Below are 26,522 nucleotides of genomic sequence, written 5' to 3' on the forward strand. Positions count from 1 at the left end.
TATCAGAGCAAAAAGGTTCCCAAGAGCACAGCTTCCTACATCATTCTTCGATGGAAGAAGTTTTGAACAACCAGTAATCTTTCTAGAGCTGAGATATCAGGGAAGAAGGGCCATGGTAAGAGAGGTGACCAAGAACCTGATGGTCACTTGGCTGATATCTGTGTGGAAATGGAAGAAACTTCCATTCCTACTGTTGGGATTACTACCTGCTCTGCTGCCCCCAAACGGCCAAAAAAAAATCTATTAATTCAGCTTTAAATAAGTTAAATGACTTTTTTCTTTTATTTTGGGTGTATGTATAATGTCTTAGCAAAAATGTTTATCAATTTATAACAACATTTTACAGTTTATAAAGTTATTATAAGAAGTCTATAATAATTCCAGTGGCACACGCAAGAAAGTCCACTGGTCACAAAGAGATTGAATTGCTGCAGCCGTGTTACAGGAGCATTTTATTAGGAGAAAATATACACCCATACACTCTATTCCCTTGGTGGGCTCCTGTGAGCCATGTCTGCTTTGTTAACTGCATTAGCCCCAGTGTGGCAGCCAGCTGATGAATAGCCAGCAGTAGGTGTTAAGTAACATGCTGGGGAAGAGTGGGTCCTGGGCATCCATCATAATCATCACTGCCTGGGGAGGTCTGTTCTCGATGCTGATACTGAGTTGGTTGGCTCTAAGCTGTGGAGAGGTGGGCTTGCAGAAAAAAACCTTGTGATGTTTTTATTCCAAAACAAAATCACTGGTGTTGACTGACAAACTTATCAACCTCCACATGAGCAGTATTTTGTTGTAATCTTTTTCCAGAGGACAGTAAGACGTGGATACAAGACACACCTGCAAAATCATCTTGACCTTAAATCCCATCACAATAGAACAACAATGATGCTGAATGATTGTACAAAAGCTGAATTATGTTTTTAAAATTCTTGCTTTCTACAATTTGAGCTCATGGCAACTGCATAAGTTTTAAGGTTGGGGAAAAAGGTTATGGGTTAAGCAAAAGATGAAGGTCTGTGTTGGGATGCACATTCCAGTCAGCTGCACCTATCCACCACCCCAACCTCCACTTAGGCCTGCTGCATGGCTTTCATGGCAGATTTCACAGCTAGCCCACATATCCAACATGCCCTGGTCAAAACATTTGTTACATCATAGTCTCAGTCTGCACTGGCACATACCTCCTTGTTGAGGAGTAGCTGGTTGGTCTGTGGTATGCCCTGATTCAATCACTTCATCTTCTGCCTTCAAAATCAACTCAGCAATCAGATAGCAAACATATTTGTAAAGACATAAGTACAAGGAGCCTAATAGAAGAAATTAACATGTGCTGTACAAAGGCATCAAGCAATCTTGTGTAAGTTATAAAAGTTATAAAAGATTTATATACGTATATCACATATGGCATTTCCTGCTGGTGTTAACTTCAACAGTGCCATTCTTATTCACTTGCATGTCCTCATAATTGTTTCAAACACAATTGCAGATTTTAGTTTCCACTAACTTTCCACCTTACTAGATAAAGGACACGCTACTTTCTGCACTGACCTAATTCCACCTAATTCCTTTGGAAGCTCGTCTGTCCCTCTCATGTACAGTGCATACAATGGACTTAACATGCCACCTTTAATACATGTTGTCTTAAGCCCGAGAAAACTGTTGTCTTGTGTTAAATTGAGTAAACAAAAATGTATTTAGGAGGATGTACCTTGAAATTACAATTACAGGGCCCAGGTCAGGATATGCTTCGTTAATCCATCCTTGGTAGTGTATATACTCTTCTGGCGTAGGTATAGTTTGTGGTAAATTTTGTGTCCAGTCATACCTGCATCACATACTGCAGCAGTACTGTAATTGTAACCAAACCCTGTACCATAGCATTGATTAGCCCAAAGCAGCACTGTTGTGAATTTAAGCCTTGTAACACCAGCTGTGTTAGGAGGCTCAGCTGGCTCTGGCTCACATGATGGGTCTGCTGGAGTCAAGACACTGTGTGACTGGACTTGAGTGATGGACCACAAACAAATCGTACAAAATAAAGGGTTGGTTAAGTACATTAAGTACTGAAACCACTTGTATTGTACTTGTGTTGTTTTTGTTCAAATTCAGAGATTTAAAAAGCTGTAAACTAAAAATTGTTGTTGTGACACAAGCAGATTAAAAGACTGATGAATGTTACTGCAGAGCCAGCCATGCATTTCTTGGTCTGTCTGTGTCTTACAGTAAGCAAGAAAGTAAGCCACTTTCAGGGCTGTTTTCCGTGACTTTGTGCTTGACAGAAGTGAGAGTGAAATACAAGTATTTGTTACTTTTGATAAATGGCAACAGGCAACAGTGTTTATACACTGCAGTTCAGAAAAGATAATCACGTCACATGTGAACATGTGTTCATATGTGAATGCAGAAATGTAACTTGGGCTCTCCAGTAGCAACCTCTGTGCCATCCAGACAGCATGGGCCTGATGGTGCTTTTCATAGGTGCATACACAATTTTAAAACAAGACAATGATTATATAGTTCTCAGTCAAGGTTTAGTTACAATCCTGGACTAATGCAAGATAGAAAGCAATGGATTGAAATTGACTATTGATTAAATATTGAATTTTAAATCTTGATTAGCTGGGCATAGTTGGCAATATGGATGTACATATCTCAGTAAATAATGACCATTCAACCAAACCATAGTATAAATATTATTTTACATTTGAAAATGTTTTCCATGGCTCATGAGTCAGGTGAAAGGCTGTCTCAGGCACAGTGAGGTCAGGACCGGCTCTGTCCCACTGTACATGCCACACAACCCAAATGTCATTTTGGAGTTTAAATATAGGAGAAACGCCACCCAATGTTATAAGGAGCAATCAGTTACATTATTTAGAATTAACATGCATGTACACATATGAAACCAAACTCATTCACATACAAAATTGAAAACGTCATGCAAAAGTGAAAAGCTTTCATACACACAACTGAAACACTCTCATATACACAGCTGAAAAAAGACAGCTCTGGTCATGGCCATAATAAACTATCAAATTATTCACCTTCCTCCCACAGCGCTAATTCTGCTTTTTCTCACCCATTCACAGATTTATTGAATCAATTTCCCAGCTCACATAAACACAATGAGGTGTCAGCTGGCTGATGTCTCACCTCTGCAGCGGAAATGTGTCCTAGAGTCTGCACATTAGCCAGCTCTGTCCTGCTATTATATCTCCTGATAGATACCATGGAGAATGTGGTCTGTTTAGTGTAAGTCATTTTAGACACAGTGCTCCACTGTATTTTGTGGAGCTGATGTCTAATCTTGCCAGAGGTGTTTAAGTGTCAAACAGAGGCAAGAGAACTCTATCTTTGTCCTCCTGAGTATTGATCTCAAGATGTGGATGAAAATCCATACTTTTTGAGCAGTTTCTAGTAAAGTCTGCCATATTTAGTGGATATCTAGATGAGCTAAATGAAGCATAGAACAGCTTTTCCACATCTGTTCAATTCATTCCACTCCCTCCCCTCTCTCCCTGGATCACTGTTTTTCTTCTACATCTCATCTCATTTTTTGAGGTTTATTTTTAACCAAGTATGGCTTGGAATAGCTTGCATCCTGAAATGGAAATTTGGGATGAACACAATGGGAACTTGGCTCCATCACTGTCACAACCAGAGGGAATAAGTGACTCATATAACTTCAACAGAAATGACTGCAGCCACACCAAACGAAGCAAGAAAGAAAAACGTGAGTTGGTTGTGGTTGTGTGTGTGTGTGTGTGTTTGTGTGTGTGTGTGTGTGTGTTGAGGGTGGGGGGTTTGGGGGGGGGCGGCAACTGTCCTTCCTAAAGTGATGAAAAGCACATGGCATTTGCTTACATGTTCCCATTATAAAGTAATAACTTCCAAGCAGGTTTCGCAGGCATAATGCAAATCTAGCTGAAGAGCAGGGCAATTATTCAAATCGTTACACCCAAAGGGGTTTTTATACCACTACAGAAATAGAAAATATAACCCTGTATAAACAGACACGTCTGTGTGTACGACACAGTGTTTATATCTAGTCAGGGGTTAGAAATGTAGCATGGCTTCAGTCACAGTACAAACAGAGCTGTGTATTTGTAAGGGACGAATGAGGTAACCTTTTATCAGTAACTACAAAAAGCTGCATTAATTTAATTTAGGCCACTAAGGGAGAGTAACAGTAAGGCTGAAAAAAATAACATCTGTTATACCACCTTATAAAATTTTCATGTGCTGAAGCTACCACTGAGAATATAGAAGTCATGCCTGGGGTATTTTTCTAACTTCTACAAGTGAAAACTTTGTGGGTATTTTATGGACAGGTTCCAGTATTTTTACACTTGATAAATAAAGTTGACTACTTTTTGGCCAACATAAACATAAATGAGTATTTATCCACTACAATTTTATCCTGGCCATGTGGAGAAGATTTACCAGAGCAGTTAAAGCTGCGCTTATCAATATTTTTACATTAAAAATGGAAAAATAACTTGAAAGGTGTCACTCCTAGTCACAACCAATCAACAATTATCACCCAACTCTTCAGTTCCCCTCAGCTCTATAGAGCTTTTCAGCCTCTTGTAGCTCATGGTTTTGTTTTACAGCTCTCAACTTTCATCAGCTTTCATCAGTGTCATGTATGTTACAACGTTACAAGTGTTACAAAGACAAAGTTAATGACTCCTGGTAAACATGGAGGAGCATATTTGTGTAGACGAAAGTAGAGGTAAAAGGAGAGCAGACATTGGACTCATCATTTACCATGCGTGACAAAAAGATGAATGATAATGTCAATCATTGTGTAATAGTTTTCCATATCAACTTTATAAGATAATAATATGTCAGTGTTGAATGGAGAAGTGGCAAGAAAAGTCAATAAACACAGGTTTAAATGTATACATAAAATATGAAAAATCTAATACATTTTAGAGACTTTTATTTTTGGTGTCTAGCAGGGTGCATTGAGAGCACTAGAATAAATGACAATAACATTTCTAAAAAGTCTTGCTTCTGGCCACCAGTATCTGGCTGTTGATCTGCTAGATGTTCCACTTTCTTCATCAGATAGTTCCTAACTTTGCTGACTGTCCTTTGTGGCTGAGCTGGTAGTGTGCAGTGGGTTTATCAGAGCTTTTTCACTGAAAACAGCTGCCTGCTGCTCCTGGAAATAAGCAATGAGCTACAAGAAGCCAAAAAGTTCTATAAAGTTATGAAGACCTCCAGAGACGGGTGAAAATTCTCTGTGGATCTGCCTCTGAGAGTAACATGTTCACATGACACATAGTCATTGGACTCATTGTTAATACAAGAAATATTGATTACCACAGCTTTAAACTGTAGGCAGAGAGCTCCCGTGTGGTTTTGTCACTCAAAGATGGTAATTGCAGAGCTTTCATTCAACCGAAAATTAAGCAAAATTACAAGCAAGCTGTCAATATTTTGATCTTCTAATGAGGATGCTAATAATACCTTACTGAGGTTTAGCTGCAAAGACAGTTTCCACTTTGCCTCATTTCCCATCAAACCTATAATTCCTCCACCATGGACACATCAAGGCTCAGAGCTAAAGCAGCTCTACATGCTACATCCCATCCACCTCCCGCATCATTTAAGGGAAACTCCGCAGATAGACATATCAGATGCTCTGTGGTGAAAACAATGCAAATAGGTCCCTCTAGATATTTCCATTGTTAAGTGGGTCAGGTTTTAGAATGAGGAGCAGAACCAGAGAAGAGAAGACAGAGACCTTATATAGTCAGAACAAACTCCTCTGGCTCAGGTAGCCAACAACTCGAGATGCAGACCTTTGGTCAATGTCAAGAATCCTGAGTTCAGAGGAGAAAAACATCATGTTTATGTGTGCAAAGTTGTGTAAGAGAGAAATAAAATGATCTCAAAAAGGTAAAAACAGAAATCATAAGCATAGGGGACAGAAGATAGTGAAAACAAAAACACACAGTAATCCAAAAGAAAAACTGACCAGTCCACAGTCCAGCACCTCCTCAGCTCTTCAGCCAATCGCACTTGTCCACTCTCAAAAAGGGGGGTCAAAGGTTAGGCTTTCCAGGCTTTAGCTTTAGCTCTATCCCCCAATTTAGCTCTATCCCCCTGTTCCTGGGCCTGGTTCAGATTCAACCCACGACCACAAAGTCCCACGACCTTGTTGGGACTGGTGTCGCGCAACGTCGAACTGTGGGATCTGCACAGACTTTTTTTTAAGTGATGGCATGTGTTTATTTATGTTAGCCTCTGTGGGCGGCAACAGTGACACAAGAAAAATTGCCCAAGAGGAGGGATTGTTAAAGTGTGAGAGTTCACATGCTCAGTCTGGCACTCATTTAATGAAGCTGTGCTACTAGAAGATAAATAGTTTGGACACAAATGGAGGAAAAACAGGGCTAACTTGGAACTTTTTGCCAGGACTTAAAATTACCCTTGCAGCATTGAAACAGCAGTCCTCTTAAGTTGTGTTTTTTAATGCCAGCACCACTTCTCTTTCAGTGCGGTGTGAAAGTCTCGATGAGAAGGAACTACACTCAGATTGTTCCATTATGTAGACAATTATAGTAACAGGTCTGCTCACATACCACACACAGTGTCTGGGTACTTAGCTTCATTACAGGCCATTAGTATCACACACAAACTCTTCCTCGTCCCTAACAAAAGTAGAAAACTCTTCTCACTACATCACTTTGCCTCACACAGGAAACGTAAACACACAAACACACACAGGCACACACAATGGGAAACTGAAAATCTCTCACTGAAAAATGTGGTTGTGGTCTGTCTAAAACAGTAGCCCCCATCCACGCTTGAGCACTCACCCCATGGCGATGGAAAGAAGTCCCTCTGGCTCTGCTACAACTTCAGCAGCTTCGGCATACACGCTCATGCAAATACACTGATGGAGTGTACCAAGGGGGTTTCCTCTTCTGGTTTCCCCTCTGCCTCCCCCTCTTTCCTGACTTCAGCGGTATCCTTTTTTGGAACTAGAAGGGAAAGAGAAAATAAAAAAGAGTGTTAGAAAGTGAGCGAGGGAAAAAGAGAGGGATCATAATAATTGCTCCCCATGTCCCTCATCAGGGACCTTATCAGCCTCCAATGATATGCCACACTCCCCTCCATTCATCCATCTTTTTTGGATATTTTCATGCATTTGGCATCATTTGCTGTCTTGGCTGTTATTTTTTCAAGGTAAAGCATGATGTGCCAGTGCAGATTGGTCAAACCTCAGGGATCAGTTGTTACTGCACTCATAACCCAAGTGTATGACAGTCTCAAATTGGATGACTAGACTGAAAACAAGTTGGACTCTGGTGGCCAACTCTCAACAGGGCCAGCAAAACAAAACATCTCAACTGGGAATAGTTATCTAAAAGTTTCCCAAAGCTTTCTAGGTAAATTAGAGCTTTAAAACCACTTACCAAATGTTGTCCCCCCAGATAAGTATTAGCCCTACAGTGGTTTGCCTCTTACATCCGAGACAGAAAAGCTTGTATGAGAAGTGATTACACCCATCTCCTACCTGTTCCTACTTTATTCTTCTAATAATGTAGGCCTATATCTTTCCTCTAGGCTCCATTTGTAGAGAATAGGACATCTCATATTATTGTTCGGGTCTGCTCAGTAACTTTTCCACTGTAAATCTACTGCTACATTCAAATCTTTGTTGTTTAAGGACCTCAAACCTGAGTACATACTTTATATCCTACACAGAAAAAGTGTAGATTTCAATATTTCACGTGATGTTGTGATTTCACATGTGAACCGAAATTTCACATGTATGTTAAATTCACATGTGAAAATATATGTTTTTACCTTTACATGTACAAATGATGTCACATGTGAAGTGAAACATTTCCCATAGCGTGGCAACACAGTCTACTCCTTCAGGACTGACAAAATTGTAATCGTAATCATCACGATTTTAACTCCTAGATATCAAATGTGTGATATTATTGGGGTGGACCAGATGAGTCTGTGAGCAGTTCAGGAAGTTTAAAGACCGCCTCCAGTAAAAATCAAGTTTCTAACCTTGTTAACAGGTCCATATGATGTTTTTATATAATATGAGACATATCAGGAGCAAAATAAGAAGTCAACACCATGACTGAGTATTTCCATCTTGTATTGCAGTGAACTAATGACAGTCTCATAAAGACAGCCAGGGATTCACATGTCACAAACCTACAGACCCAATCCTGTCAACTTGCAGGGATGGCTGAACCAAAAGCCTTGTCAGTACAGAGAGCAAGAGTTTGTATTAGTACAACAAGTAAGACTGTGTCTGCCGCTGCCAGTTACGAGCTAACAAACAACACAAACAAATAACTATGCTTACTGTTCCGATACGTCTCTTAGTCTGCGTCTGGCTGGGGCACAAACATGTGGTTCTCTGACATGTGAGTCTCTCTGATGTTTCCTCCTCTTACCATCTTGATACTCTCTGCTCTTTCACTTGTCAATCTCAAGCAAACAGTGGTGACGGGCGGGGCACAACATCATTTCTCAACAAGGAAGTAAGTGTAAGTAATGTGCTTCTGTCTTTCAGATACATATGCAATACAATTGTTGCACACATATAGATAGAATCAGTGAAGAATATGAGGTTGTTCTTCTTTAAATCTTTTTGCAGGGTGTAGTCAGTGAAGAGGACCTCTGGATTTTCAGAGTGTCTTCTCGTTATGTTTCTCACAAGCTGTTAAACTTTTACATTTAGCAGGGTACTCATTCTCCCTGCTCTCTGCTGTGAGAGCTGTGTTGTGCTTAGCTGCCAGTTGCCCCGTGTCCATGACGACCACTTGTTTACTTCAAGTGGAGCTAGGCTAACTATGTACTTTGTTAGCTTTTCTAGCTAACACACTGGCTGACAGGCCCTCTACCTCTACTGCCAGTCCCCTCCCTTTCTGTCTCTCTTCGTGTCCCTGTCTGATATGTGTTAAATTGCAGTAGTGCAGGTAGGTGTGCATGACATCAGGTTACCAGGTGATCATTATCATCATCATCATGCTGCTCTGCCATAAATGCCTGGTTCCAACTTGTCATGCTCAAGATATTAGCCGCTTCTCAGAACATAGTACATCAAGTTCAGAGTCTTGTACTATGGAGTTCAAACTTCACAAGTTCGACTCAGAAGTCCAGACTCCTGAGGACGGGAGGACTATTTGCAATTGGAATAGCAGGGTTCTTCCTAATATCAGCAGCTCAGCTGAGCACTGGTGATTGCACTTAAACACACCTGTGTTGACTGTACTGTGACAAAAATAATCTAAACTAAAAGGTCCACAAACAAGTAACGGAAACATGAATTTTGAATGTTAAATGTCGCAAAAAAAATGTATATGCTCTCATGAGGTGGTTTTTCAGACTATTCGATAAAGCTATATTTCGCAAAAGTGAAATGGAAACACTCTTTCTGCATTTAAGTCACATGACATGACATCCAAAAACATTGCAGATACACAGATATAAGGGGTTCGCCTTCTGGTCATTACGTGCACCAGATGCCCTTGTCGCCTTCAATTAGCAGATGCTGTAAATTCATCGCCCTGATTAATTGGAATTATGATGCATGAGGGGAAAGTTCAGCTCTATAGACCATTTGCAACTGTATACTTTTATTTTGTGCAAAACTGTGTAGTGAATGTGTAGTGAAAGATACACTTCAAATGCGATCTATAATCCAACAAAATGTATTATGGTCCTACAAATGCGGTCCTGAAACTGCAGCCTCCGTTACTGCAGAAACACCCAACTTGTAACTATAGTTTCTATCATTTTTGTGGGCATGACTGTGTCCCACTGACAAGGACTGGAGCTTGTCAAGCCAAGAGGGAACCAGCCACTCTGAGATCAGTTACACTATTGCAGCATTATACACAAACGCAGACATGTGTGTAAACTAAACTTGCGCATTAACGTCTCTTTATTTCTGCAATTTGCTTCAGACAAATGCAAAAAGATGCCTATAACCCATGCAATAGAGATTACCACAGCTTAAGACATCTTAGAAGTTTGTGATAAACACTCGTCGTATCTATTTACGTAACAGCTATCGATGATGTACGATGACGTATTACAGTATAGTGGTGGTGTCTCATTTCATAGGGAAATATTTCTACCCCTACCCCTTACCACTCTGTTTCAAGAGGCAAGGGGCAGGGATAGAGGAAGAGGTAGGCAAAGGGGTAAGAGTGAGAAATGGATTGGGCCTAAGTGTTAAGAGGCAGCAGTTGCATGTAAATGAGCAAATTACACTAATTTGTCATCTCTGTGCAAGATCTGTCATAAGTTTGAGAGGTATGAGACAGAATAGTGTTACACAAGTAGAGCAGCTTCTCAGCTCAGTACATGGGTTGTGTGTGTAGCAGGAGAGAGAGAAACAGAGAAAGTGGTGATGTGACCAGAGGGTAGAGTTAACTAGTTAGAAGTTTTCAGCACAGTATGTTCACACAACCAACCAATCCAAACTGCAAGGACTGCTGCAGACTCTTTTAAAGTAAGCTTTTGACAGTAGCACAGGCAAAGGCCATGGTGGCTGTAGGGCGTACAATGATTATCGGGGACATCACAGCCAGAAGGAGTGACGCCTAAATCAGTTGTCTTGGAGACGTAGCCTCTGGGAAGGCACATCAGAATGACCTAATATGACCTCACTCAAAAAATGTGAATGAGTTCACTCAAATTAATAGGGACAATTCTATCTGCCCAAAATATTTGTCCCTACCTTCCATATGAAAACCTACCTACCTTTTCTCTTACTTATAGTCCTTTCTGAGGATTATTTTAAGGTTATTCTTCTAAATGTCCTACTTTTTTGTTTAATAATAACATTATATGTCATCAGTCAGTTTATTATATTGGAATATCCATGGCAAAAAAAGATAAAAGTTTTGAATCATTTAGCTAAACTGCAAGCAGGTATATGCCTTTTACAAGAAACACATTCATAAGAATCAAATTATAATAAATCAACATCATCACTGACAGGACTGGGGGTAGAGAGAGGGGAATGACATGCAGGAAAGAGTCAGGCCGGTCGGGAGTCGAACCAGCGACTGGCTGCTAAGAGCATCTTGCACTCATGTGGTATGTGCTCCAACCACTCGACTACTGGGCCAACCCCAAGGGTATGCATTTTAATGAACAAAAATATCTATCTTTGTCCATAACACCAGTGCCTTCATTGTAGAAATGAAGTTGGTTCAACTTAAAATCATTTGTAACCTGGTTGCCTTAAAATGTTAGGCAAATGAACTAATGTCAGGTGTTTGCACACATAGCTGATGTTCCCTCAACTTGACATTTGAAGTTGTACAAACCTAAATTCTAGTTGAAACACAGAATGACTGATACAACCAACAAACTTGTATTGATATCTTCAGTTGTACAAGCAAAAAAAAAAAGTTGCTAAAACTAAGAGGAAGAAGAATCAATTTATAATTTGTAGTTGTGCAAAGATAATAAAAATTGGCTTGACTAAGCATGTTGTTGAATTAGACAGCCAGGTTACTTTTTCAGGAATAGTTGCAATTTTGCAATAAGGGCTGAAACGATTCCTCATGAAACTCAATTAATAAAAGTAATCAAGGGAAATTCTTTACATTAAAGCTTCATTTAAATTCACATGACACCTTAGTAGTCACTGTTAATGATGAAACAGTTACCAGTATTACCATTTAAGTTTTAATTATCACTATAACTGTTTACTATCATGGTTAATTACTGTGGTTAATTTGACTCACTGGCATCAACAAGCATCAGTCCCCCATAGATGTTTGTAGCAAGCAATGTGGGTTTGTTTTTGTCAGTCATAATGTGGCAGAAGGCTGTGACAGTACGCCTCTGGAGATTTTTCAGCTTTCTGATTCCTTTTTACACCAAAGTTAGCGGGTATAAGTGTTTTGTTTTTTTTAAATGCAAGTCATTTAACTGTAACGGTTTAACTGTGTAATTTCCCACATGACTGAAATTTCTCTTACAGTATTGCAGAAAATTGATTCATCACCATCAAAGACATTCAAAATGCTGAACTTATCTGCTGGGACACGCACAGTCTCAAGGGAATGAAGCAGACCATACAGGTCAGCTCTTTCCTTTGGCATGACATTTTCTCAACCATTGAAATGTATTATAAGTGCACTTGCGCAGTCATGCTGCACACTGTATTACATCGCAAATCAGCTATTTGAGTTATAAAGTGCATTTGCACACACTGATGCACACATGTGTCTATATATGCTCCCTCTGGGAAACATTATTAGGAGGCACCAGATGAATTTCCATTGTTACGCAGATGACACCCAGCTGTACTTATCCATGAAGCCAGGTGAGACTAACCAGGTAGCCAAGCTTCAGGTGTGTCTTAAGGACATAAAAACCTGGATGACCAGTAATTTCTTACTCTTAAATTCAGACAAAACTGAAGTTATTGTAATTGGCCCAAAACACCTCAGAGATATACTATGTGATAATATACTGACTCTGGATGACATCACCTTGGCCTCCAGTGCTACAGTCAGAAACCTTGGTGTCATTTTTGACCAGGACTTATCCTTTACTTCACATATAAAGCAAGTCTCTAGGACAGCCTTCTTCCACCTGCGCAATATTGCTAAAATCAGACCCATTCTATGTCTAAAGGATGCTGAAAAACTAGTTCATGCATTTGTTACCTCAAGACTGGACTACCGTAACTCTTTATTGTCAGGATGTCCCAAAAATTCAGTAAAAAGCCTCCAATTGATCCAGAATGCGGCAGCACGAGTACTGACAGGAACTAGGAAACGAGATCACATCTCTCCTGTGTTAGCCTCTCTGCATTGGCTCCCTGTAAAATCCAGGATAGAATTTAAAATCCTCCTCCTCACCTACAAAGCCATTAATGGTCAAGCACCATCGTACCTTGGAGAGCTTATAGTTCCCTATTTTCCCAATAGGACACTTCGCTCTCTAAATGCAGGTCAACTTGTGGTTCCCAGAGTTTGTAAGAGTAGAATGGGGGGCAGAGCCTTCAGCTATCAGGCTCCTCTCCTGTGGAACCAGCTCCCAGTGTGGGTTCGGGAGGCAGACACCCTCTCTACCTTTAAGATCAGACTTAAAACTGTCCTGTTTAGTAAAGCTTATAGTTAGGGCTGGCTCGGGTATGTCCTGACCCATCCCTTAGTTATGCTGCTATAGAGCTAGACTGCTGGGGGATTCCCATGATTCACTGGGCGCTCTCTCTCTATTTCTGTCTCTCTCCCCCTCTCTCTCTCGATGACTTCATGCCATTAACTTTGTATTTTTTCTCTCCCGTAGTTTGTGCTTCTCCTCTCTCTCCCTCTCTCTGTCCTCATTCTGCAGGTATCTCTGCCTCGGGAGCAGCAGGATCCAGATCCACCACTACTCATCTTTACTATTAACCACTGTTACCTGTCATTATTATTGATAACACCATTACCTACACAGCTGTTCCTGGTCTCTCTCTCTTCTCTCCCCTCTCCTCCCCCTCCCCCTCTTTCTATCTTCTCCTAAACCCAACCGGTCGAGGCAGACGGCCGCCCACCCTGAGCCCGGTTCTGTTGGAGGTTTCTTCCTGTTAAAAGGGAGTTTTTCCTCCCCCCTGTCGCCAAGTGCTTGCTCGTTGTGGGAACTGTTGGGTTTTTTTCTGTAACAAAGTAAGGTCTTGACCTTACCCTGTAAAGTGCCTTGAGATAATGTATATTATGATTTGGCGCTATACAAATAAAATTGAATTGAATTGAATTGAATGTGCTCACACACAGACAACAAATTTTGCTTTGTCATTTTGCTTTCTTGTTCCCTGGCCAGACTCTTAACTCTTGTTCTTGTCCTGTCCTGTATTTTTTGTTTGTTTGCCCTGTTTTGTCCAGTCAGTGTTTTGTAATGTCTTGCAGTGAAAAAAAAAAACAAGACAAAAAAAAGCAGGTTCTGTAAAGCCGCTACTGAAAAATTGTGTCCACAAGAATAGGATGGATGGACATACATACATACATACATACAGACAACCTGAAAACAATATGCCTCCAGCCCTGGCTGTCTCTGGCACAGAGTCATAAAAAGAAGTATGTTTCAGCCCCCAGGTCGTAGGCAATCCCACAACCACGGTTTGACCCGAACTGATGCTCTCTGAAGTTTCTGAATGGCTACAAATATATGGTCTTGAACTGAAAGGTTTTGTAAATTTCCAAAGTAACCTTTCTGTTTGCCTTGGCATTATTTCTGTTACATGTTTCAACAAGCTTATGGTTTTTAATCTACAGGGCTCTTTGAAATCTTAATTTGACTCTGTCAGCATCAGCATAGCATGATGAGAAAAATGATCACTAACTTTTTTTATTTCATGACTTTATAGCATATTAATGTAGCTGCAAAAGAAGGGATGCAATTTTAGTGTGTCTTTTTTCATCTATATAACCATTACTCATGTTCTGTCCTTTCTTTTTTTTTTATTCCATGTACCTGCATTATTCCACTCTGGCCTACTGTTTTGATGTGTTTATATAAAATTCAGTGGAGCAGAAAAAAAAAATCCATTCATCCACATTATATCTTATTCTTATATCTAATTAGATTTTTTCCCCTATTTTCGATCTTTCCAGTCTCATTTCTATTTCATAGAGAGGAAGGCTAACAGATACAGTTCTTTCTCTGCCTGCTTAGCATTTTAATCACACATCAGTGCTCAGCTTCTGTAAATGCTCTGGCGGCCTTTCACCCCTTTCTGCCTGAATATCCTGCTTTTGTTTCCTTCCTGATTTTTTTTTTTTTTTTTTTTTTTGGTCTCTCTTTGTGTTCTTTCTTACTGTCTTATTTTTCTGTTGATTCTCTCAGGAGTTTGCATGAGTTTCCAAGCATCTAAAGCTGTTTTAGCTAAGTGTCACAATTTGATGGCTTAACAATACAGGTTCCCTAGTGGTAGTTTTACACAGACACACAATGTGTGACATATGTTAGCCATTGGTAGTTATCAATTATTGGCTATTACTGGGGGCACCAGCCTGAATGGCAAAAGATAGCCTTGACAGTCTAGAAATGATTACTGTTGATTTGGAACTTTGATTAATAATTGACTTAATACTTACAACCAAAATTGGGGAGTCCTACAGGTACGTGTGAACATGCAAGTATCAGTTAACAGTATGGCTTAACAATAACCTAAGCAGATATAACAACAACAAAGCTAAGATGCATTAAATAGATCAATACATGTACATCAACAAAGTTCAACAATCCTAGTAGTCATGTTGTGCTATGCTGTGCTAGTATAGGTTATGCCCAGTCAACTTTACCCAGTCCTTGGAACAAAAAGAGAGAGGTCCATCTTGGTATCATAATGAATGAATCACTTTTTCACTCTTGGTTCCTTAACCAGGCACTCGCATCACTGCTGTTGAGGAGGAGTTAAGTGGAGCAGTCTGCTGTGAGCAGGTCTGCAGGAGAGCTGTTGTTCCAGGTAGCAGTCTGGTGCTAACCTGGTGCTGAGAACCTTGTTGCTCTTAGAATGGGGTCCAAGAAAAGAGAGGCTTGTTGCCTCTGGGAGAGCAGGGAGGAGAAGAGATAAGAGAGAGAACAAAGGAGAAACAGCTGGGTTTTGTTTGTCTGGTCACACCTTGAGTCACATGTCACACAGTGACCAATACTCAAACATTCACTGGTCAGAAGGGTCTGTGGGGGAGGTCCGTCCATCTGGAATAACGAGTTCCAGCACATTCAATACTAGATAAACTTTTCTTAGTGAACATAACAGGTTGTTACCTATTGTTACCTATGTCCCCACTATTTTCTAGAGACCATTTTCCAGGACATTTTTAGTATTGATCTAGCTGGTATGACAAACAGGGATCACGCCATTCACTAATATGATCCTCTCAATATAAGACAGTGTATGGCTATACATATCTATGAAATATGTACAACACTTCACTTTTTTAGAACCAAGCAATGGTTTGAGCTACTCTCACCTCAGCATTTGTCAAGGTTGGCCTGGAGGACCCAAACACAGACACACAGACAGGCTGTCAGGAGTTGTGGCCAAAGGGTCATCAGTGCCAGTCGTGTTGGCAACGCAAAACCCACTGGTGGAGACCAGTGGTGAGGGAAGCCTTAAGCAGCAGACTGGTACTGGCAGGCACAGTGGTCTAGGAAGCAACAACCATGGATGCCATGGAGGTCTTTCAATTGGTCTCAAGCAGGTTCTCAGGAAAGGGAGGCAGGGCTTACCCTGTTTTCAGCAGGGGAGGAGAGCTGCTAACTCAGACAGGGGATATCCTCAATCGACAGAGGGAGCACTTTGAGGAATTCCTGAACCTGACTTGGGGAAAGCCTCACCAATGTCTTTGGCAGAAGTCACTGAGGTAATGAAGAAGCTCCTCAGCAGCAAGACACCAAGAATGGATGAGATTCTCCCTGAGAAGCTTATGGGTTTGGACATTGTTTGGCTTTCTTGGTTGCCACGCCTTGTCAATGTTGCATTGAGACTGGGGACAGTGTCTGTGGACTGGCAGACCAATGTGGTGGTTCTCATTTAAGAAAAAAGAGGACTGGAGGGTGTGCTGTAATTATCATTGTATCACACTACTAAGCCTCCCGGGGAAAGCCTATGCCAAGGTGCTGAAAAGGAGGCTCCAACCACTTGTCGAATCTCAGATTGAGGAGGAGCAATGTGTCCTGGCTATGGAACAGTGGACCAACTCTTTACCCTGGCAAGGTTACTTTAGGGGTCATGGGAGTTTGCTCATCCAGTCTACATGTGCTTTGTGGACATGGAGAAGACCCTTGGGGGATATTGTTGGGGCCACTGCAGCAATATGGGGTTCCAGGGCCGTTGCATTGAGCTATACAGTCCCTGTATGACCAAAGTAAGAGTTGTGTCTGTATTCTCAGCAGAGAGTCACGCACTTTCTTAATGGGAATTTCCCCCCAACCAGGGTTGTCCCTTATCACCAATCCTGCGATTTTCATGGACAGGATTTCCAGTGTGGTATCTGGCCTAGGGGGAACATGAGCATAGCATATTCAATTGATTTCCCCCTTTCCCCACTCCCAATTGCCACACAATTTGAAGTCCAATCCAATCACCTCCTAAACTCAAGCAACAAGCTGTAAGAGGACAGGTGAAGTCAGGCGTCAGGCAGCAAAGAAGAACAACATAAACAAAAGCACATTATGACTCAGGGTCATAACACAAGGTGCAGCCAGGGGGAGGAGTGTAACTGGTTTGGGAGCTTCACAATTCACCCCCACCTATTAGCAGATGATCTGGTTCTTTGGCCTTGACAGACTGGGACCTTCAGCATGCACTGCTGCAGTTTGCAGCCAAGTGTGAAGCGATGGTTCTGTACTGGAAGACTTGTGAATTGCTCTCTTCAAGTTGGGATGGAGTTTCTGCACCAAGTGAAGGAGTTAAAGGATCTTGGTCTTGTTCATGAGTGAGGGTAGAATGAGTAGGAGACTGACAGATGGATTAATGCACCATCAGCAGTAAAGCAGGCGTTGTCCCAGACTGTTGTGGTGAAGAGAGAGCTGAGCCAGAACGCAAAGTTATCGATTTACCAGTCGTTCTTTGTTCTAGCGCTCACCTATAGTCATGAGCTCTGGGTAGTGACTGAAAGAATGAGATAAAAGCAGCTGAAATTCGTTTACTCCAGGTGGCTGGGCTTAGCCTTAGAGAGGGGGGAGCTCAGAGTAGAGCTCCATCATGTCAAAAGGAGGCAGTTGAAGTGGTTTGGTTATCTGGTATCACGCATCCTGGGGCCCTTCTGTTGAAGGCCTTCCAGGTACATCCAAGTTGTAGGAAGCCTTGGGGTAGACCCATAACATACATCAACATCTTTGTCTCATGGGATGTGCTACCATCACATCCAGTGTTTGGTTATCATATGATGCTCCCTAACATGCACTTGTAAGAAAAACTGAGCATCTGACAGCTGATTATCCTGGATACACACAAAGCAGTTATCTTGAATTTGATAATTGCATGGGAATGGAGAATCCAGCCAACAACTAATGCTATACAAAAAATACTTGGAATAAAACAACACTTTGAATAAACACTCAACTGAATATGATACAGTGCATCCGGAAAATATTCAAAGCGTTTCACTTTTTCCACATTTTGTTATGTTACAGCCTTATTCCAAAATGGATTAAATTCATTTTTTTTTACCTCAAAATTCTACACACAATACCCTATAATGACAAAGCGGAAAACGTTTGCTTGAAATTTTTGCAAATATATTAAAAATAAAAAACAAAAATAATCACATGTACATAAGTATTCATAGCCTTTGCCATGACACTCAAAATTGAGCTCAACTTGATTGGAGTCCACCTGTGTTAAATTCAGTTGATTGGACGTGATTTGGAAAGGCACACTCCTGTCTATATAAGGTCCCATAGTTGACAGTGCATGTCAGAGCACAAACCAAGCCAAGAAGTCCAAGGAATTGTCTGTAGACCTCCGAGACAGGATTGTATCGAGGCACAGATCTGGGGAAGGTACAGAAAAATTCCTGCAGCATTGAAGATCCTAATGAGCACAGTGGCCTCCATCTTCCGTAAATGGAAGTAGTGGTGGCAGCATCATGCTGTGGGGATGTTTTTCGGCAGCAGGAACTGGGAGACTAGTCAGGATCAAGGGAAAGATGAATGCAGCAATGTACAGAGATATCATTGATGATAACCTGCTCCAGAGCGCTCTGGACCTCGGATTGGGGCGAAGGTTCATCTTCTAACAGGACAACGAACCTAAGCGCACAGCCAGGATAACAAAGGAGTGGCTTCGGGACAACTCTGTGAATGTCCTTGAGTGGCCCAGCCAGAGCCCAGACTTGAACCCGATTGAACATCTCTAGAGAGATCTGAAAATGGCTGTGCACCGACGCTCCCCATCCAACCTGATGGAGCTTGAGAGGTTCTGCAAAGAAGAATGGGAGAAACTGCCCAAAAATAGGTGTGCCAAGCTTGTAGCATCATACTCAAAAAGACTTGAGGCTGTAATTGCTGCCAAAGGTGCTTCAACAAAGTATTGAGCCTTTTGGCGAACTCCGGGCGGGCTGTCATGTGTCTTTTACTGAGGAGTGGCTTCCATCTGGCCACTCTACCAAACAGGCCTGATTAGTGGAATGCTGCAGAAATGGTTGTCCTTCTGGAAGGTTCTCCTCTCTCCACAGAGCAACGCTGGAGCACTGTTAGAGTGACCATCGGGTTCTTGGTCACCTCACTGACTAAGGCCCTTCTGCCCCGATTACTCAGATTGGCCAGGCGGCCAGCTCTAGGAAGAGTCCTGGTGGTTCCAAACTTCTTCCATTTACAGATGATGGAAGCCACTGTGCTCACTGGGACCTTCAATGCTGCCAAAATTTTTCTGTATCCTTCCCCAGATCTGTGCCTCGATGCAATCCTGTCTCGGACAATTCCTTGGACTTCATGGCTTGGTTTGTGCTCTGACATGCACTGTCAACTATGGGACCTTATATAGACAGGTGTATAATTTTCCAAATCAAGTCTAGTCAACTGAATTTACCACAGGTGGACTCCAATCAAGTTGTAGAAACATCTGAATGATGATCAGTGGAAACAGGATGCACCTGAGCTCAATTTTGAGTGTCATGGCAAAGGCTGTGAGTACTTATGTACATGTGATGTTTTTTGTTTTTTATTTTTTATATATTTGCAAAAATTTCAAGCAACCTTTTTTCACTTTGCCGTTATAGGGTATTGTGTGTAGAATATTGAGGGGAAAAAATGAATTTAATCCATTTTGGAATAAGGCTGTAACATAACAAAATGTGGAAAAAGTGAAGCGCTGTGAATACTTTCCGGATGCACTGTATGTACATGTTATATTTTTGTTTTTTTATTAGATGGCACTTCAAAATGGTCCACAATCATGTAGATGTTGCAATATTGTGCAGACATTGCAGTGTTGCATATGTGCTTACTGGGACAGTATTATTTTGGCTCATTGCGAGGGTGTTTACATATAATGAACCATGTAGAAGTTGTAGCCTTTTTATACACAGTTCCCAAAGTGCTAACATGGTCATCCAATATTGGTACCAACACTCCAAAAACCCTTAAAAATAGATTAAAATTTGGGACATACCCTAACTTGGTTTTTTGCCAGGAGTTACATGAGAAAATAGATCTCACATCTGTGTATTAAGTAACCTAATGAATAGACTGGGGCCCAAAGAGTAAGTATCTTATCTAAAAAATTGGTAGCACGGGGAAACAGCTCTTTTCACTGTGCCATTCTTTGCCAAGAATTAGTTGCAGCACCTGACAAAGCAAACAGGACTTTGTAACTTTGCAAAGAAACCTTCTAACATGCAATAATATGTATGAGAAACTGCACAGTGTTTGCCAAGTAACTTTCAATATGTAACTATATATGCTATGCTAACGGTTTCGAAGACAACCAGCATAAGACAGCAGCATTAGCAAGAGCTTATGTGGCCTTCAAAATAAAAATGTAAAATCACTCACCGTATATATAGCGACAGAGAGGGATAAGTGTTCCTGTGTCTGGTTGCCTTCACCATTCAGACTAGGTAAACATCACTGAAAGAGGTTGTGTATGTGTGTGCGTTGCTCAGGATGAATCTGTCTTTTCATCATCACCATTAACATATACAGCACATGATTCTGGCAGGATGTACTGTATACCCATCTATCTACTTTATAAGACACTCACTGTTCCACTGGAAGATATCATACACTCTGTGTGTGTGTGTGTGTGTGTGGATTTGCACTGTGGGGCTGTCACACTGAAAGGAAACAAATGTCTGGTTCACTTTGGACATAATTGCTGTAATATCAACACAACCTCCACTGACTCGTCCACTCGTAACAATAACCACTAAAAACAGGTCTTTTGGCAAACTTCTGTCTTTAAACATTATGAGGATAATGGGCAGTAATGTAAACTTTAACAATACTGCCATCAGGTGGCCAAAGTTGAACTCACTCTGCAAAATCATGTAACAATACTGCATGCTGTTTTTGGCTCATACCTTATGATCAGGTAAGGGTTTAATATGTCAAAATCAAGAATATTAACTAGAGACCATCTTGAGATGGGATTTCACCAGCCACGACACCTGTCAACATGTTGACTTTCCCCTGTACTTGTGGGTTGGGCCACACCCATCTTCGTACTTGGCCTTCATTTTGATTTCAACTACACACAAAATCTGTCCATAGGTAGACAGACATGAAAACACATGCCGAAGTACTCAAAACTGCCTGGTGGTAGTTCCTGCTACAGTAGGCATCTCCATGATCGCATTTTGGCATGATGAGACAGATACATACATACACACACACTCTCCCTCCCTCTCTCTCTCACTCACACACACACACTCTGGTGAAAACAATACCAGCTGGTAAAAAGACAGTTGCCATCTGGAATATAACTGAATTTGTTAAAGGTATACGCTGTCAAACCATCCAACAGACTGATGACATACTAAGATAATTGAAACTGTATTTAGAGGATGATAGACCTTATATCCTCATTCCATTGGAGACTTCACTAATATACTTAAGCCTTTGAAGACTTTCTGAAGATGATGATTCAGTGCTGTAATATATGGCATTTGGGAAAAAGAGGTCTCCAGGAATAAATAAATGCAGACTTCTAAAATAAAAGTCCCCTTAAATTAATAAAAAGGAATTTTAAAATAAAAAGCCATTTATTTATTTATTGACTCACTTTTGGGCAAGTTTGGACATCCCTGCTTAAAATGTCTGTTACTATGATTAGTTCAGGCATAAAGGTTTAATATTTTTGGAAAGATTACATTTTTATTTCCATCATTTACAGGTACAAAATTGCCCCAAAAATGGAAAGGGCCTGGAGCAAAAGTTTGGGCACCCCACATGGGCAGTACTTAGTAAGACCCCCCTTTGGCAAGTATCACAGCTTTTTGTAGCCAGCTAAGAGTCTTTCAATTCTTACTTGGGGGATTTTTGTCCATTTGTTCTTTGAAAAAAGGCTTCTAATTCTGCAAGAATCTTGGGCCATCTTGCAAGCACTGCTCTTTTGAGATCTAGCCACAGATTTTAAATGATGTTTAGGTCGGGGGACTGTGAGGGTCATGGCAAAACCTTCAGCTTGCTCCTCTTGAGGTATTCCATTGTAGGTGAGATGAGGTGTGTTTTGGATCATTATGTTGTAGGACATTTTTACAGATGGTGTGATGTTTGCTTGCAGAATTTTCTGGTATTTATTTGAATGCATTCTACACCCATACTTAATAGTTGGAGAGGTTTCTTTTCCTGGAATTCTGCACCCTTTTTTCTACATCAGAATCAGAATCAGAATCAGTTTTATTGCCAAGTATGTTTTCACATACAAGGAATTTTTTCTGGTGATTGGTGCAATTGATCAGCAACAGTGGGGCTCTCTAGCCTTGTTGATAAGGCTAATAGCAGATGGGAAGAAGCTATTTTTGTGGCGAGAGGTTTTGGTCCTGAAGGACCGCAGCCTCCTGCCAGAGGGGAGTGTCACAAAGAGTTTGTGTCCAGGGTGGGAGGAGTCAGCTACAATCTTACATACAATACATAAACATACCTTTACACATCGTGGTCAAAAAGTTCTATTTTGACTTCATCAGTCCACAGTACTTGTTTCCAAAATGCATCTGGCTTGTTAAGATGTTCATTTGCAAACTTCAGATGCTGAATTTTGTGGCTAGGACACAGGAAAGGTTTTCTTCTGCAGACTCTACTATGAAGGTCATATTTGTGCAGGTCTCACTGCACAGTAGAACAGTGCACCACCACTCCAAAGTCTGCTAAATCTTCCTGAAGGTCCTTTGCTGTCAATTGGGGTTCTTATTTGCCTTTCTAGCAATCAAGTTTTCTTAGTCTTCTAGACCTCACCTTGACCTCCACCGTTCCTGTTAACTGCCAATTCTTAATAACATTACAAACTGAGGAAACAGCTACCTGAAAACACTTTGCTATTTTCTTGTAGCCTTCTCCTGCTTTGTGAGCATCAATTATTTTATTTTTTAGAGCGATAGGGAGTTGCTGTTGATCTTAGGGACAAGTTTGAGGAGTCAGAGAATTTATAGAGCTGTGAAATCTGCATCACCTGGCCTTTTCTAACGATGAATGTGAACAAGCCATAGCTCAATAAGCTAATTAAGGTCTGGAACCTTGGTAAAAGGGACCTGAAAACTCAAATTTATTGGGATGCCCGAACTTTTGCATGGTGTTCCCTTCCTTTTTTCACTCTACAATTGTACAAAACAAAAATAATACACCAATCTTGTACAAAATGTTGAAAAGAAATGTGTCATCTTTAATTTTATGCCTTTTTGTGATCAGTTCATCTTCTGCTCGCTGAACTATTTACAGTAACAGACATTTTAAGCAAGGGTACCCACACTTTTGCATGCCACGGTACATAAGCTTTCACTTGGAGTTGTGTTAATTGTTTATTAGGATTGTCATTACATATGCAGCAGATTCTCCAATATTCACTTTCCTTTCAGTTCTGTTTTGCCGTGAACCAACTCCTGAGAAAAAATTGGTCTTTAGCCACTAAGTGATTCACTATTTTAACCAGCTAGTTTCTAACTTTGTCCGCTGCTTGGTGCTGAGCAGGTGGTGTACACTGAAAATGATATAACACTAAACCAAAACATTACAGATGCAGGACCTAAACAGACTATCAACAGAGAAGACACTGCATAAATATTGAGGTCATGTAGACTGAGCAGCCATCTTCTTTGCTCTGCGAGCTGCTCCAGACTTCCTTTTAGCTTTAGGCTTGTAGAGGGGATGATGGGATAGATTTTTGCCTCCATTCTTGGCATTAGAGTGATAACTGGAGGGGCAAAACACAGACACACAGATACAAAGGAACAGGTTAAGGCATGCGAACATTTCATGTTTTAGAGGGTGATTGACAGAACAGGTTTAACCTTTAAATATTTTATAACTCACCTGCTCATCCTGTGTGAGACTTTGAGAGGGCAGGCTTTGTGTTTGTGCTGCAGGCTGCCACAGTTGAAACAGCCCACCTTTCCTTGGCCCTGCCCACATGGGTGGTCTGGGAGGGCACAACGACCACAGGTTTGGCAGTGTTTCCATGCTTAGACGAGAAAAACATAAGTATACACATTAATGCAAAACAAAGGTAATGTTGTGATGTGAAGACTTTTGTCGGTCTTGACATGTAGTAAATGTGTATCAATGTGAATCTTACATGTAAATTTACATACATGGTTTCACACATTTCTTACACGTTGAGCAGTGCCTCCATTCACGACCATCCTGTAGACACAAAGAAATATTGAAGCCCACAGTATGTGTAAATTTAATCGAGTGCCTTTATTTGAGTACGCAACATATAATGTATGTGAAGATATGATTATATACCTTGGACGGACAAATGTTGCATTTAGCACAATGCTTGTTGAGGGACGAGACATATCTCTGACATACAGAGCAAAATCTAAGAGGAAGAAGGGAAGATACAAAATATATGAGCTGCAGAGTCCTGAGAAGTCGGTCTCGAACCTCAAAACGAAGGTGTTGTATTAATTCCAGTGATATCCAGCCCAAATGTTACAGCGTAAAAATCACCCTGTCAGTGCTCTGTAGTGGACAAACAATCTAATGGTGACACTTTGTTATCTCAAACATATTTTTGGCATTTCTGTACTGACAGTTCTTGTTACTTGTCACCTGACTTACATTACATACAATACATTGATCCTGTATATCCGTCATAATATTATATCAATCAGGTTCTCAGCTTAGAGCTAACAGAGAGGTTTGATACCTGTAGCCCTCCTCTTTGGGTAAGACAACATCTCTGGGGCAGATGTTAGTGAACACTCTGACAGGAGACTGCTTCCTGCCTGTCTTCCCATGTTTATACAGAGGATGGTTGTCATAGTCCACCTGGTTAGAAACAAAACCAAATATTGACTTTATTGTTTATAGTCCACAGAGACAGGATAGTGTAGCCTCCAAACAAAGCACAGCCTGGAGTTACTTATCACAGCTAACATCAGGCTGTTGTCTGGATCTGTGGCATGAGTCTATACACATTATGTATTATTAATTATAACACAAAATCTCCTTATAGAAAATAGTTGTAGGCCTACAGCCCTGTCCACAAAAATTCTACATTAAATAAAAAAATATTGTTCAAGGAATTAATCCACCATATAATTTCCATTTGGCATCGCCGAGACCCAGTTACTGGTTATTTTACTGTTTATAAGAACACTACGCAACATGCAATACTGCTCATGTGTATTAAAATAAAATCTACAGAGAGATTGCATGCCTTCTGAGGGTAAACCTGAAGCTGATTTAATCAGGCAGTCTGCAAATCATCTTAACCAGTCATTACAAAAGCTGATGTTCTGCCAGAATACCTGGTAGTCCAGCATGGTGAGTGAGGGGAGGCACTCCAGAATACGAGGCTCAAAGAAATAAGGGAAGATCCACATCATAGGTATGTCAGCTTTACTGCTGTCTGCACACACAAACACATGTATGTTATCAGAAACACTAGTTTAATTTAAATAAAAATAGACTAAACGCAGCTGAATCACCTTTGTACACTATACTAAGATGTGACATGTTAGAAAGTGCTCTGGATACTGTATTTACTGCAGAGGTTAAATATATCTAATGTTAACAAAAGTTTTTAAACTCTCATTCTTAAATTGTGACAATAATTTCCTCTTGTGGTACAAAAGAGATCTGACCTGAACAGAACTGATTATAACACAGAGTTCAAATGTTACTGAAAAAATATGACAAACATAAAAAGGATGAAACCTCAAGATCCAGTGACACTGACCAGAGCTCTGCAGCTTTTGCCATGTCTGTGAAATCAAAGAGAAACTATAGGCCAGGAGTTTCACCAGACCACCGAATGGAGGGTCAGCCACCATCACCACCTTCTCTCCGTCACACTCTCTGAGGAAGGACTGGAGGACTGCAGTGGAGGCCTGTCCAGGGACAAAGCTTCATTATACAGGACTGGAAATGGAAAAGATGGAAAAGAAGTGTTTAACTTCTACCTCTCCACCAAAAAAGTGATGGTTGAACATGTTGTAATGGCAGAACTCATCCTGGCTGTAGAACTGGGCATATCTGAAAGAGAGGCAGATTAAAGCATTAAATACTCATCTTTCTGATGCAACAGCTTGTCTTCTGTTCTGTTTCCTGTGTGTATTAATATCAAGGTGAAAATCAAGAGCAAGTCTGAACTTATCTGTATGTGCACACAAAGTTAGCAAATGCACAGTAGATCCTGTATGTGTGTATCCTGGTAACAACGTGTCTGAGTGTGACCTACAGGCTGAAGCTTGTCACACAGAACACACCCTCTCTGTACTTCCACCCTGTACATACTTTACAGAAACAAACAGCCAGTAGAGACAGACGAGCAGATCTCAGGTAAGAATTGCTAAAAAATATTATTTGACAATGTTCAAAGAATATATTTTAATCTGTATTTAACTGTGCAC

At 40.8% G+C, this 26,522-nt stretch overlaps 3 protein-coding genes across 7 annotated transcripts in view; 1 reads left to right on the top strand and 2 right to left on the bottom strand.

The window, feature by feature from the left end:
- The window catches only part of pde5ab (phosphodiesterase 5A, cGMP-specific, b), a 104,034-nt gene extending 82,574 nt beyond the window's left edge, over positions 1 to 21,460 (bottom strand). The window contains exons 1-2 of one of the 2 annotated variants that reach the window (XM_071478299.1): positions 20,503 to 21,460; positions 6,834 to 6,998 (exon numbers count right to left, since the gene is read on the bottom strand). In XM_071478299.1, coding sequence (XP_071334400.1) covers positions 6,834 to 6,901 — 68 coding nt within the window. In that variant the 5' untranslated portion in view covers positions 6,902 to 6,998; positions 20,503 to 21,460. Of the gene's footprint in view, positions 1 to 5,989; positions 6,775 to 6,833; positions 6,999 to 20,502 lie in introns of those variants that run through there. The other variant, XM_071478300.1, reaches the window with a different exon arrangement.
- Positions 21,461 to 23,305: 1,845 nt separating this feature from the next.
- The window catches only part of zcchc4 (zinc finger, CCHC domain containing 4), an 11,584-nt gene continuing 8,367 nt past the window's right edge, over positions 23,306 to 26,522 (bottom strand). For 2 of the 4 annotated variants that reach the window (XM_071478306.1, XM_071478303.1), the window contains 8 exons: positions 26,073 to 26,145; positions 25,850 to 26,000; positions 25,419 to 25,519; positions 24,815 to 24,936; positions 24,409 to 24,484; positions 24,273 to 24,303; positions 23,974 to 24,121; positions 23,306 to 23,854 (listed from right to left, as the gene is read on the bottom strand). In XM_071478306.1, coding sequence (XP_071334407.1) covers positions 23,731 to 23,854; positions 23,974 to 24,121; positions 24,273 to 24,303; positions 24,409 to 24,484; positions 24,815 to 24,936; positions 25,419 to 25,519; positions 25,850 to 26,000; positions 26,073 to 26,145 — 826 coding nt within the window. In that variant the 3' untranslated portion in view covers positions 23,306 to 23,730. Of the gene's footprint in view, positions 23,855 to 23,973; positions 24,122 to 24,251; positions 24,304 to 24,408; positions 24,485 to 24,814; positions 24,937 to 25,418; positions 25,520 to 25,849; positions 26,001 to 26,072; positions 26,146 to 26,522 lie in introns of all 4 variants that reach the window. The other 2 variants (XM_071478302.1, XM_071478305.1) reach the window with 1 other exon arrangement.
- Positions 26,329 to 26,522, top strand: part of LOC139621615 (nuclear factor 7, ovary) — a 6,664-nt gene continuing 6,470 nt past the window's right edge. The window contains exon 1 of the mRNA XM_071478307.1: positions 26,329 to 26,451. The gene's annotated coding sequence lies outside the window, so the exon portion shown is untranslated. The remainder of the gene's footprint in view (positions 26,452 to 26,522) is intronic.

Source organism: Trachinotus anak, unplaced genomic scaffold (genome assembly GCF_046630095.1).
Source record: "Trachinotus anak isolate AG129_WGS33_773 ecotype Australia unplaced genomic scaffold, CSIRO_AGI_Tana_v1 ptg000005l, whole genome shotgun sequence".
NCBI lineage: Eukaryota > Metazoa > Chordata > Actinopteri > Carangiformes > Carangidae > Trachinotus > Trachinotus anak.